The sequence below is a fragment of the Hirundo rustica genome, chromosome 6 (assembly GCF_015227805.2).
Source record: "Hirundo rustica isolate bHirRus1 chromosome 6, bHirRus1.pri.v3, whole genome shotgun sequence".
In the NCBI taxonomy this organism is placed as follows: domain Eukaryota; kingdom Metazoa; phylum Chordata; class Aves; order Passeriformes; family Hirundinidae; genus Hirundo; species Hirundo rustica.
The window spans coordinates 61,917,318-61,930,833 of NC_053455.1; the positions used below are offsets into that span (position 1 = coordinate 61,917,318).

The 13,516-nt window shown below is 44.0% G+C and overlaps 1 protein-coding gene across 2 annotated transcripts in view; it reads left to right on the forward strand.

Moving 5' to 3' along the window:
* Positions 1-13,516, forward strand: part of NAV2 (neuron navigator 2) — a 371,525-nt gene that overhangs the window by 225,106 nt on the left and 132,903 nt on the right. For both annotated transcript variants that reach the window (XM_040066269.2, XM_058420870.1), the window contains one exon: positions 1,068-1,120. In XM_040066269.2, the coding sequence (XP_039922203.1) occupies positions 1,068-1,120 (53 nt within the window). The remainder of the gene's footprint in view (positions 1-1,067; positions 1,121-13,516) is intronic.

Genomic DNA, 13,516 nt, shown 5'->3' on the forward strand with positions numbered 1-13,516 from the left:
TGTATGACCAAAGCTGAGAAGCATTCCTGGAAGCAGGGTGTGCTCTTCGTGGGCAAGGGCTGAGGGACCGCTCTGTAGAGCACACTGTGGATTTAGCTACAGTCTCTTTCAGAGGAGCATCAATTTCTCATTGCACTGCTGTGAGATAAAGGTGTGCTGTGACATGGATGTGTAAAATGGGACCTATCAGGCAAGAGGGAAGCTGTGTCGCTGCTTTATTCCTCGTGGCTGTGACTCCTGCTGGAATGTCCTGCCAAACATGATCCTCCTAACTGAGGGAAACCATGAAGTGGGACAGAGTTCTGACTCAGAATGCGTGGGGCTGCTAGGAAATACAGCTTTTAATGCATGAATCACATGGGATGTGAGTGCCTACCTTTACTACAGTGAAAAAACCGTGGGAAGCTGGACTTTTTTTGTAACTGGTTCTTCAGACTCAAACACAAAGTCCTTGCAGCATCCAAGGCTGAAAGGTGAAACTGAGCAAACTCAGACTCCAAGGCAAACGTTATCCACCTCAGGGATTTCACTGTTTCACCTCTGACCTTAAAGGTGGAAACTTGTTCTTCTGCAGGTTAGGGTAGCAGCAAGCCCATGGTCAAGAATCTGTTTCATGCTTTGTGCTTTAAAAAAGAAAACATACATATAAATTATTGCAGTTTTTGATGATAAATTTCCCATGTGGATTTAAAACCTGCACTCTCCAGGCAGACCAGCTGCCGTGCTAACATCTCTCTATGTGGAGTGCTCACTTTTCCACCAGGCAGTGATTCCAGAGCTCACATCTTTCTCGTGGTTTAAAGGAATTCCCCGTCACTAGAGGCTGTCAGAGCAGTTGGCTTCTGCCCCAGCTGTCTCTGGAGGCACGACCCAGTAAAGAACTCCAGCTGCTTTTTTTTCTTTTTGTGGCTCTCAGTGTTTCACACATTCACTTGGACCGGACAGCTACAATCCAAAATCCCTTTTCTGAGCTGGAAGCAGGTGCTCAGGAAATTACTGGAATAAATAAATGACCTTGCTTTAGCTTTTTTTGCCTTATTGACACTTTTTTTGTTTTTGCTTTTCAGCAAATGAAAAGATTGAAGACATCAATGGCTGCCCAAAAAATAGGTCTCAAATGGTGAGTAGTAAAGTGATCTGTTCTTTGTGTGTGCATGGCTGAGTGACAGGGTGGGGTTTCAGTGTATGAGGCTTTTAATAACAATTTTTAATTGATTTTTCACTGTAGTGAACTAAAAGTATAATCTTCAGAGCATTAATATTACAGTTACTGCCCCATTGTGCTCCACACTAGTTGAATCAGGCCTTATAATTTACCACATATTTATAACTGAGATTATTCTTACATTGCTACTTTATATTTCTGAAATATCACATAATTAAACAGAAATATATAGAAATAAAGAATTAGATATTTGACAGCATGATTAGGAGTTCCTATATCTTTTGAAGCTAAACAAAGTAAATGAGCAATATGAATGGAATGAAAAAAATTAATAAAATTTGAGATGCAGTTTGCTGACAGATAAGAAGTTGGTTTGTATCTTGTTTGTATTTAATATCCAAACTTGGAGAATCAAAAATCAGCCCAGGCAATTTAAAAGCGTATTATTATATCCTCAAGAGTATATTGCTATGAGTATTGCTGAAGCTAAGGGTGTAGCAGAACGTTATTAAGAACACAAAGAATAAAATAACCCTGTTTTTTGAATACATTTAAAATTTATGATACTTCAAACAAGGTTACTTCTTTCTCTGTCTAGAGAAAAAGTCATTTTACAGCATAAATTCTGATATCTTCCTTTGGCATTGCAAATGCTTGCTTTGGCACACTTGGATATCCGTTTTCTGTGTGAAGCTATTTTAATGTTTTTTATTTTTATGAGTGTTCCTGACTGCCCCTACCTTCATGACTTCAACATGAGCACAGCCACTCATGTAGTAAAGTGAAATAAAGATTTAGGGAGAGCTTGACATCATAAGTCAGAACCCACGCTCTGTTCCGCTCTCCTCCTTTGGCTTTTTGTTGTTTCTTGGAAGTTATCAATCTTGTTGAAACCATGGAGCAAGCGCTCTGTAAAAAGCAAGCCATCAGGAAGATTTATCATAGCTCCTTCTTGCTGCTTTGAAGAGGGTGGTTGCTGCTCTTGCTGTAGCCACAGCAGCTGTCTGGAGTATAAATAATGAGGAAATTTTGACAATTACTATAATTTAATGTCCCGCAAGTGCGTTGTAAGGACTGACTTTCATTCAGGACTGGAGTCTGTAAGCAGTTCCAGGACGTTGCAGCTAAAAAAAGTCCCTTCAAGTCATTATTCTCAATGGAGAGGAGGTTGGCTAGTGGGATGGATGGAGTGGGTTGCTTAGGGAAGGCATGCAGGGGGCACGTGCTGGGTCAGGAATGCTGCGCAGGGCAGCAGGGACGCATTTGACACATTTGGTCTGTGCTGCCTCCTCTTGCTCATTCGGGAGGGTGCCGTGGGTGGGGCTGTCCCCCCCACCTCGTGAGACCTGCAGTCACAGCTGGGCATCCCCAGCAGTTTTCCTCCTGTGAGGGAAATGAGAGCCATGCCCAGGGCTTGCTTTTGTCAGGTGCACAGACTTACAGAGCCCATTGCCATCTGACTAAAAATTGCTGTGGATTCCTGTTGGAATTGTGCAGACAGGGCTGGAGATAGCAAGCTGTGATAGCTGGACCATTTAGATGTGTGTAGGATAGAAGGGAAGTTTCTGGTCTGATCTCAACTAAATAGTAGGAAAAATTTCTTCCCTGTGAGGATGGTGAGGCCCTGGTACAAAGCTGTGGTTGCTCCATCCCTGGAAGTCTCCAAGGCCAGGTTGGAGGGGGCTTGGGGCAATCTGGGATAGTGGAAGGTGAAACTACATGATCTTTAAGGATCCTTCCAGCCTAAATCATTCCATGATTCTTTTAAGGCAGGACGCAGTGGTCTTCACAGGGGTGCTGTTTGTGCAGGAGTTACTTGCAGTGTTTAAGGAGATGTTGGAACTCTGGGCACTGATGATTTCAGGCTTTCTGTGCTGACAGGCACTGACCCCCAAGCAAACACTGCATTGGACCTGAGGCCGTGGAACAGCTTCCAAAATTGAGTGACAGCACTGGGATTGTGGGTGTGGAGTTTGGATAGAAGTGTGTGATATCACAGGGTGGAAAACACAGAGTTTAAGGGTTTAGAATATAGTAATATATATAAAGCAAGATGGAGGTTTGAAGGCAGAGGCTGTGTCCTTCTTTTTCACATTCTTCATGGGTCTGGGTGGGATTTTGTAGTTGGGTGAAAAAGTCCTGATTGTGGGTATTTGGTTATTGGGTTAAAAGTAAAAATAATCTAGGTGTCATCTCATTACTGGATAATTTGTGCTTAAAAGACCTTGGAAGGAGATAGAGACAGAGCCATTCTCTACCTTGCTAGTTAGAGCTCACAGCTTGTAAGACTGTGCTATAGATAAGAATTAATAAACATCTGAGTCCGAGCATGTAAACTGCATCTCTCATGTATTAATCCCAGCTGTGACAGGAGAAAAGGAGATAAAAAACCAACAGGGACACAGTACTGTGGCAGGTCCAGGACAAGTGTGTTACAGTGCTTGTTTTAGGTACAGCAGTCTTCATCCTTTGCATTTCAGTGCACTCTATTAATACAGCTTACAGGGTCCTGCAGAGTGTGGGGAGTGGTGTTTGTGTCTGCTAAGCGTGGCTCAGAGAGCTGGCAGAGGCAAAGCCATCCCGATACTTAGGTAATGTCCAGTCTGTATTCAAATGAACTTTTCATTTGTTAAAAGTGCCCATATCCATGTTAGAGTGCTTGAAAGGCAAACAGCACAGATGAGGAGATCCAGGGATGATTAAAAAACAAAAAAAACCCCCACCAATAAATGGATATTTAACTTTGCCCATTGTATGGAAATACATCAGGTCTCAGAGGGAAGGAAGGAAGCCTTCCACCATCCTCTTTTCCCTTTGTAGAGGCCCAATGCCTTGAGCACACACATGTGAGCTGAGCTGTGAAGAATCTGCTCACTCCCAACCAGGTGTATCAGCTTAGAAAGCTGGACCAACTCTGTGTCTTCCCAAATCCATTCAAGGACATGGGGAAAAGCAGTGTCTTCACTTCCATGTGGCACAGCCCCGAGCTGGTGATGCCAAACCTGAGGGAGCTCTCTGCAGAGCCAGATCCAGATCCAGCCTCTCTCTGCCTTGTTGCCAGTGTTGGAGAGCATCAAGCAGATTGGCCCAAACTGAGCATTTGAGACAGCTTGGGTCTGTCAGGCTCAAAGCCAGGGCTAATAAGCCTTGTCAGGAGAAGTTTAGTACTGCAGAGCCATGTGGGACCTTCCGTGCTTATCAGCCTTGTCCCAGTGCCAAAAATGACATGTCAGGGACCCCACGGGCTCCGTGAAAAATCGCTTAGGTGAGAACCTGTCCTCCCATCATCATCCAGTCTGGGCTGTTCTGCTCAGGGGAGGATCCCTGTCTTCCTTTGCTCCAGATAAGAGCTGGCTGGCTTTTATGTAATCTGTTACAGACTATTCTATAGCTCGTCCTCTGCGTAAAATCTGTTTCAGGGTTTCTTTTTTCCCCAAACCTCTGTATTTTCGTGCTGTAGATATTTGTCTAAACAAAAGCCTGTAATTCTGGTGATTAGTTCCAGCTGGATGCAGAAAACACTGTGGGTAGGAGAGGATGTACTTGTATGGAGCACAGGCTCTGGGACCAAGAACATTTGGAGAGCATCGCAGCATTTGGGTTTTTTTAAAAGCAACCCAGAAAACGTTGGCATAGCTCTTGATAACTGGGTGAAGGACAATAAATCAAAGCCAGTTTCCTCTCCTACACACTTCTGAAAAGAAAACTTAGGTGAATAAACCTGAGTAGGGTCATCTCTGCTATTATTGCTTGTTTATAGAAAAACAGAGATATTTTTCCCTTTTTTTATCCTGTTTGCTGCTTGTTTAGGGCACGATTTTAGAGTTTAACCTGTGGCATCTTGCAGATCATGGGAGGTTAGTACCTGCCCTCCTTGGTACTATAGATTATTCTTATTGATGTGGGTGCCTTTGCAAGTGCTGAATGTCACCTCTTGTCGAAGGGTTCATACCACTTACATTTGTAAAATGATAAAACCCAAAGTGTTTGAGTTGTCTGTGCTACATTATCCTTGTGTGAATATAGCAAAGCTGGAATGTGCTGGAAGGAAGAGGACTGGGAGACCTGTGGGTGGATACACCAGGCTTTCATCCTCCTATGTCTGGGGAAGCTGTGGGACGCCCAGGACAAGAATTTGGAGCAAGAGAAAGGCTTAACAAACACCGCAGCACCTCCTATAAATAGGCCAGGAAATTACCGTGCGTCGCCTGTGGGCTGGTGCTCGGGCTTTCATATTTGTCAGGATCACTTTTTGTCTGTATCTGGTCTCAAATAGCAAAAGGGACGTATTTGGGGTTTTTGTCATGTGCTGACAGGAACTTTTTAGGAACCATCTCTTTCTGATGCACGTACCAAGCTGTAGTGGTAAGCTAATATCACTCAGCCTTCCTACTGCTGTTTGTCTGCTAAAGAATCTTGTACTGAATGCAAGAGCCAGCATTTCTTCCCAAGAACCGTATGGAAGTTGGGATGAAGGCCATGTAGTACAACTGTTTAATTTTCTAGGAAACCTTACTTGCAGTGATGAGAATTTGGGTATTATTTCAATATTTGCCTGGTTTCTTGTGTTCTGAGCTGTTTTGTAATGTGTGTGACACCTGAGGAACAGTACTTACAGGAGATAGCTGGGCTCACACATTCATGACTTGGTTGGAAGGAATAACACGAGCTGAAACCATCTGCATGACCCAGGCAGCTCTGTGTGTGTGTGTGTGTAACGCCCACTGAGGGAGGGAGCTGCTGCGTTAAGTACAAATAACTAAAAATAGCTGCTGTATTTAAAAAAAAAAAAAAAATTAAAACATTCTTAGTTGCTTGCTTTCTCACGGAAAAATAATTCTGTCTTCTGCTCTTCAGAACCTGCTCCTCTGAATGTTTTGAGAAGTTTTATGGAGCCACTGTTGTCCGAACGTTGCCATAGGAAGGTGCAATAAATCTGCCAGCCCCCCCAAGTCCCAAAGCCAAGGAGGGCTCTGCTGCAGGGCCATGTGCTGCTAATTCAGGGGAGCAGCGCTGCTGGAAGATCAAAAGCATCACAAGCAGGGGTTTTTTTCCCCTCTGCGAATTCCTAGCTCAGGATTTTTTGGAAATGTATGCCAGGGGTTAAAAATAGCCGCGTATTTTCAAATAATCCCACTCCAAGGCTGAGCAAATGTAGCAAAGGGAACTTTCCCATCACCTGAGCCTTCCCCGCTCTGCCTGGGGAGCTTGTACCTCACCAGGAGCATATGTTTGGGAATTTAATGCGGTTTGAAGTTACCATGGTGACAGATGGGTGTCTTCTGGCCCTAACCTGGGCTGCAGTTCCTCACAGGGCAAGGTCAGCTGAGGGGGAGGACATCTCCCAGTGCTGTGCCAGCCTGTGCAGGGACACGGCCAAACTGCAAGTTCCTGAATGGTAAAAGAATCTTCCTGAAGCTCTCAGGGTTTCTCTTGGTCATGTATGAACCCATGTTGTGATGTAGACGGCAATGATTTACTACAGAGATGATCTGCCAGGTTTGCCTGTGCTTATCTGTCCTTCAGGCTCAGTTTATGTGACTCTTGCTCCAAGATAAGATTGATTTTCCCACCTCTGTTTTTTTTCCACATACCCAGACTGTTGTTTTTGCTGCCATGCTTACCACTTGTCATCATGGTCATCAGTGAGACAGGCGTGGTTGGATCAGAGGTTTCTGTGCTGCAGAGCTTGCAGTCTAAATTAAACCACTGTGCTCCCCCCTCATCCTGCATAGAAAATAACAGGATAAATAGAGCTGGACCAGATCAGGAAAGGCCAGTAGGTACAATTCCCTGCCATGAAGCATGGTAGTATCACTAATCAGAGATTTGCTTCATTTCTGGAGGGTTTGGCTCCCAGAACTCTTTCAGCAGGCAGGGATGGATGCTCCCTGCACTGGGTGGCTGTGTAGGATGCCTTCGGAGATACTGCTGCTGGCACTCTTGTTTCAGTCCCATGATGGATCACCTTCGTGGGCCCCAGTGGGCTGCTCTCAATTCCTCAGAATTTGTACATCATCTGTCTCTGAAAAAATGCGAGGCTCAATAAAGAGCAGCATATTCTTAATATTCTTACGGAATTCTTCAGTAGTTCTTACGGAAAAAATGGAATACATGAGCTTCTCCGTAAAGACAGAATGAGATTCTGTTTGATCATTTTCGTCACGGTTAAATGGCATTCCTGCATTTTTGAATACCTGTGGTTCTGCCCACCCTGTATGGATTAAATACATGAAGCAGCAAATGGATTGAAGGCAGGGTCGTTCCACATGTGTATGTGGAGATGTCTGTAGCTTCCACTTAGATATTTACCGAAGTCTGGAAGCACCACTAACAAAATTTGCTGCCATAACCATTACTGTTGTAAAATTATTACATAAATAGACCTTTTTTGCAATACTTTGCAAAGACACAGCTTCTTATTATGTTTGGCATAAGTGGGGAAAACAAGGAAATCATGGATGAGAACCATTTCTAACTAAGAAGAAAAAGTTAGGTTGATTTGAGGACAGGTGGAAGTAAAAATTCTTTTATTATTCTCCCATCAGCTTGGTGCTACAAGAATTAAGGCTGTTTGTATGGAAATTACTTCTCATGCCTGGGTTTTTCTTTTTACAAGAGATGCCGTGATAAGCTCTTCGCTGTGGATTATCTGTGTGAACAGATCACAGCTGTTGCAAAGAATGGAACAGTGCAGGGGAACAAACTTTTTGTCTCTGTGTCTTGTCACAGATCCTCCATTGCTCGTACCCTGTGACTGTGTGGTAATGGTTATTTGAATTAGCTATCCCTTGAAGGCAGCGCGTATATAGAGCGTTTCATTCTGGCTTTTGTGCGGAGCTATTTTTACATGTGCAAGCAGTGTTGTTGCACTTGCTCTGAGCAGTTATGTGGGGGAATTTCAGTGGGAGATGTTATCCAGGATCCAGGTGCAAGGAAGGAGGGGGCACATATGTGTTGGTGCCACTGGAGCAAATCCCTTGGGAGCAGGTGAAGCTGACACAAGAATGTCCTGGGAGCGCTATGCCTGGGAACGGGCTCTGCCCACGGCTCCCTTCACAGGGAAACAGAAAAGGAAAGGGACAACTGTCAGCCACTGCATTGCAGGGGGTTCTTTCTGGACAGATTTCACTGAGTTCTGGGTTCCTGCTGCGAATTCAAGTTAATGATACACAGAGACTTGAGCCGGTGTTCAGGGGCGGAGAGCAGCCAGTGCTCCGTGCGCTGGGTGGTGTTGGTGTCAGTCCTTCCTTTTAAGCATTTGTGCGCTCTGAAAAACAGCGGTTTATGTAAATTCCAAGGATGTTTTTAGGAAGAAGTGCACCTTTGCTAGGTATTGGTGTTATTTTAGATTGAATCATAGAGCGATTAAATCATTTGGGTTGGAAGGGATGGTAAAGACCACCTAGTTCTAAACCCCCTGCCATGGGCAGGGACACCTTCCACTGTTCCAGGCTGCTCCAAGCCCTGTCCTGGACACTTCCAGGGATCCAGGGGCAGCCTGTGCTGATGCCTTGGGAAGGCTGACCTGAAACAGAGACTGGACAGAGCTGGAGAATAAAATAGATATCTATTGAAAGTTATTTAGGGTACACCTTGGACAGGACAAGAGCGTGGCCAGGGCTACACCCAAGGTGGACCCAAAACGGTCACTAGGTCTCACACTTTAGTAAGTTTTGGTCCATTTGCATGTTGGGGTTTAATTGTCCAATTCCAGCTCCAGGTTGTGAGGTCCCATCCTTGTTGTTCCTCCCTCCAGCCCACCACTGTTTGTGCTTTTGGGGCTGAAAGTTGTCCTTGGTGTGCAGCAGGAGCAGGATTTGTTTTGTGTCCCTGCTGTGTGCAGAGAGCTGAGTGACCCTGAATGTGAGCTCAGAGCTGCACCCCTGGGCAGCGCAGAACCTGAAATACAGCAAAGATAAAACTTAAGGCATCAGTGCCAGGGCATCACCACCCTCTCAGGGAAGAATTTCTTCCTAATGTCTGATCTAAACCTGCTGTCTCTCAGTTTAAAGCTGTTCCCCCTTTTCCCAAGCGCACAGCACATGGCTTTCAGCCTGGGAGCCCCAGATAGAAAAGGGTCTTCCGTGAGCAGCCAGGGAAGGTGGAAATAATGCATCCCTGAGAGTCACTGCTGTCCTTGTCATGGGTTTACTGAGCACAGCCGTGTGGCTTCTCCCCACCTTTTCCTCTCTTCAGTTACACATGAGCAGAGATTCAGTGCCAAGAAATACAGTTACTGTGGCATGCGCTAAAATATTGTCAAGAGAGTTTCATCTACATCCCAAATTAATGATTCTCCAGAGGCAGGATTCTTTGTTGATACTTGTTTTGCAAAGTTGATCTTGTTGTCGCTTCATCATAATTTAGAGCATCTCAGGTTTTCAAATTATTCACAAATTATCCACTTCAGCTTTTCAAAGGTCTGATTCTGAAGAGCTAATCCAAAAATAATATTTCCAGGGATATTTTTCAAAGAAATTGCTCATTACTTTTGTTTTTCCCCATGGGAAGTTTTAAGTAAATAAACCTGAAAATAACCTAACCTGAAAGAAACCTGAAAAGCTGAATAAAGCAGGAGCATTTCTGCAACCCTCCATGTTTCTGTCCCTGAGCAGATCAGCTTTGGCAAACCCTGGGAATTGCCCTGGATGGCCTGAATCCATTCAGAATACAAGTGTGCCCCTTGGATGCTCTTTCTCATTAGGAATTTTGGCCAGTGTGAAGCGTTTTCTCTTGTGGGGTTTACTGCCCTCGTTTCTATTCACACTGGGCATGCTGGGAGTGAATGTGGAATATTTGTCCCATTATTTCTGCAAGAGGAGCTGGAAACACAGGACAGCAAAGGTTTTACCAGGGTCAGAGAGAAGAGGATGCACAAGATGAGGCTTAGGCTGGTTCTCTACCCTTAGACTAGTGCCCAAACTCTCCTCATCTTTAAAGACCCAAAGTAAGGCAATTTTCAGAGAAGAGTCAAGTCTTCTTGTATATTTGAGCAGATTTTTGTTTCTGTGGGTATATCTGCCACAACCTGGCTTCAGAATATGGATTGGCTTCATTTGCCCTTCCATTATATCTTTTATTTTATTTCTAAGGTGCCCACCCAGTTAAAATCCTGAAACTTAATTTTGGGAGACGTTTTTATCCAAGTAGTCAGGAGAGCAGCAGATGAACACTGGCAGCAACGTATTATTTTCTTTTTAAAAAGATACATTTTGAATGGGATAACTACTAATGAAGATTTATTTTAAACAGAGCAATAAGAGTTAGTATTTATATCCCTCTGTGACAAATGGAATTTGCAGTTCTGCTTTGGAATTTTTTATATATAATTATGTTTAGGAAATAGAGCAAATGAGATATTACTGGAATGAAGAGCTCTTCCTCCCCCAAAACTCCAGGATTGTCAGTGTAATGACTTAAGATTTTAAGTCTCCTTCTAAACTTTAGGATATAAATATGAAGATAAAAGTCTTATTCAGAAACACAGACAAGGAATAGATTTTGTTCTAGGAAACAGCTTGTGTTATCTTGGGTTTTAAGTTAGGCTATTTCCTACAGAGCAGTGTCTGCACTGTATGTGAAGTCTGCTGGAATACTGCATAAGGGTTTGTGAGGCCTTAAAAACTTTCATATGAATTCACTCTTTTTTCTTTTGAAAATTAATATACCGCACATAACACTGAGCCACAAGTTGCATGGAAAGCACTGGTTTCGGTATAAGAAGCGGGTTTTCTGGATAAGCTCATCAAAACTCCCCATTTATCACTGTAAAATTTGGGAGCAGAGATCTTGCGTCACAACGTGAGAAACTTCCCCCAGTTTGTGGGTGAAGGAGCCTACGACAGATTTAATTCTGGTTTTTGTTTGAGGAAGAACATCTGTGTCTGTGCCAAGGGCAGCGCTGGTTATCCTTTACCTCGTGGATTTGACTTGGCAGAGTTGGACAGACAGCTTTGGCTGGAGGCAGTGTCCACACTCAGGTTTTTGTGGGATGTAGTCAATGTTCAACACGTCCACCTGTGGGTCTCCATTTACAGGATAAGGGATGGGGATATTTTGGGGTTTTTTTTTTGGTTCTGGCATATACTGTTCCGCTCATACAGGCCAGGGCATGTTTTCTCTCTAGCACAGGCAAGAATAGAAATTGAAATTGCTGCTGTGACAAGCACAGTGTCTTGTGTGATGGTCTGGTCTGGGACAGTTTTCCACGTACAGCACTGCCACGATGCCTTCTGCTCCCACCTGGTCAGGTTATTCATGTTAAGAGGAAGTTTTCCAGCAGCTTTTCCTTCTCTGAATAGGAGTGATGACGCTTGATATGTCTGAGCAGAAATTTCATTTTACAGGGTTGTTGGGGTTTTTTTCTCATAATCTCCTAATTAAATGAAAGGAGGAGGAGGATTCCTAGAGGCTGCCTTGGTTGGCATTTAGGGCCATTTCAGAATAAACACCCGTCATAAAAGGATGTGGGACTGATAGCACACATTGATAGTTGATTACACCTGAAATAGTTTAAGTGTGGTGATCTAAAATTGCAAATTCATTTGATTATTTTGGCTGGGCAGTTTAATAAGGCTCAGTTTTGGATACCCCTGATAATGTTTCCAAGTGAGGTGATCACTGTGGGCGGCTGTGCTTGGTTTTCCTTCCTTTTCACAGTGGCTGTGCTTGGTTTTCCTTCCTTTTCACAGTTTTCCCCCGTTTTGGGTGGGCAGGGAATGAGGGCATCCAGCTGCCATCTTTCTTGCTTTGCTTCTGCTTTGTTAAATGTTGCTGACAAAGCAAATGAGAAATCAGAATTGTCAGCCAAAAAAACAATTGTAGCTCACAGTGAAACAGCAAATATCCACTCCCCTTTGGCAAATCCAGTCCTTTCGCATCTGCTTAAAGGGTTTAAGCAGTATGTGGACTTGGCAAAAAAAGGGCCCATAGAGTCTGGGTGATGATTTACTGCTGAATGCAATAATTGCAAGGAGGCAACTGTACTTGGTGTTGGAAGTCACCAGGATGCAGTCGTTGGGGTTTTGCTTAGGATTATAGAAGGGTTTGGGTTGGAAGGGGTGTAAAGACCATCTCATTCCAATTCTCTGCCATGGCCAGGGACACCTTCCACTATCCCAGGATGCTCCAAGCCCAGTCCAGCCTGGCCTAGGACATTTCCAGGAATGGGGCAGCCACAGCACTGTACCAGGGCCTCACCACCCTCACAGGGAAGAAATTTTTCCTACTGTCTAGCTGAGATCTGTCCAGAAACTTCCCTTCTATCCTACACACATCTAAATGGTCCAGCTATCACAACTTGCTGTCTCCAGCCCTGTCTGCACTGGGGGGGCATCCTTCTCCATATAACAATATTTTCATATTATTAATAGTTAATACAGCAGGGGCCATGGCAGAATCCTTTCTTGGAGCTTGTTTTATGAGTGAAATCTGTGACACATTGCATTGTTGGGAAACCATCTCTTCAAACAAGCAGCATGGCTTCTGATGTATTAGTCTGATTCAGCCAAGATCAGGGTTCTTGACTCAGGCCAGCTGTTGTTTTGTGGGAAGGACCTTGAATTCTTACCAGCACTAAATTTTAATAATTTCAGCTGTAGTCCTGCAATTCAGTGTTTCACTTTCTTCTTGGATTTTCTCTGATTTTCTCCTGTTTTCCTTTTCAAGCTCTATTTTTCCTTCAAAATCAACCAATTCCTCACATTCCTGCTGTGCTGCCATGTACTGTTGTTAACATCACAGGTGCTGTGTAAATCTTAGCAGAGTCATTGATCCTTTGTATCTTTCCGTGTTATTCTTTCAGTGAATTTCTCCTGTGTGCAGTGCCCACAGGATCTTATCCAAATTCTTCATTTTCTCAACATAAAGGGCGCACTTTTGCACATCCCTGTGACTCCCACTTTGTTTCGTCATGCCTGATGAAATTAGGGTATTTTCCATAGCAGCAGAGCACCAAGAGCCCCTGTTTCTCACAGCTTTTGGCCAGGCATTACCACTGGTGTGGCAAGGCAGCCCATCTGACTTTCATATGGCAGTGAGGTTCCAGGTTGCTCAGCCCTGAGATGGAGAGCCATCCATCAGTCTGAGGATGGGAGTGATTTACCTTAATTCAGTGGCTACAATGCTCCAAAAAACTGGGGGGTTATCCCATAGGAAAAATGGAATTATTTTTCAGGGGACTCCCTGAATCTGAATAGAGTGAGATTAGGACATCAGCAAAGACTGCTCAATTGCACCAAGAATGAGGACGTTGATGAGGAATTCATGAGCCAGCTGTAAATCTTAATCCTGTGCTCACTCTGCCCCGAAATAGAGTTTAATCCAAAGACGAGGGGCATGGGAAGAGAA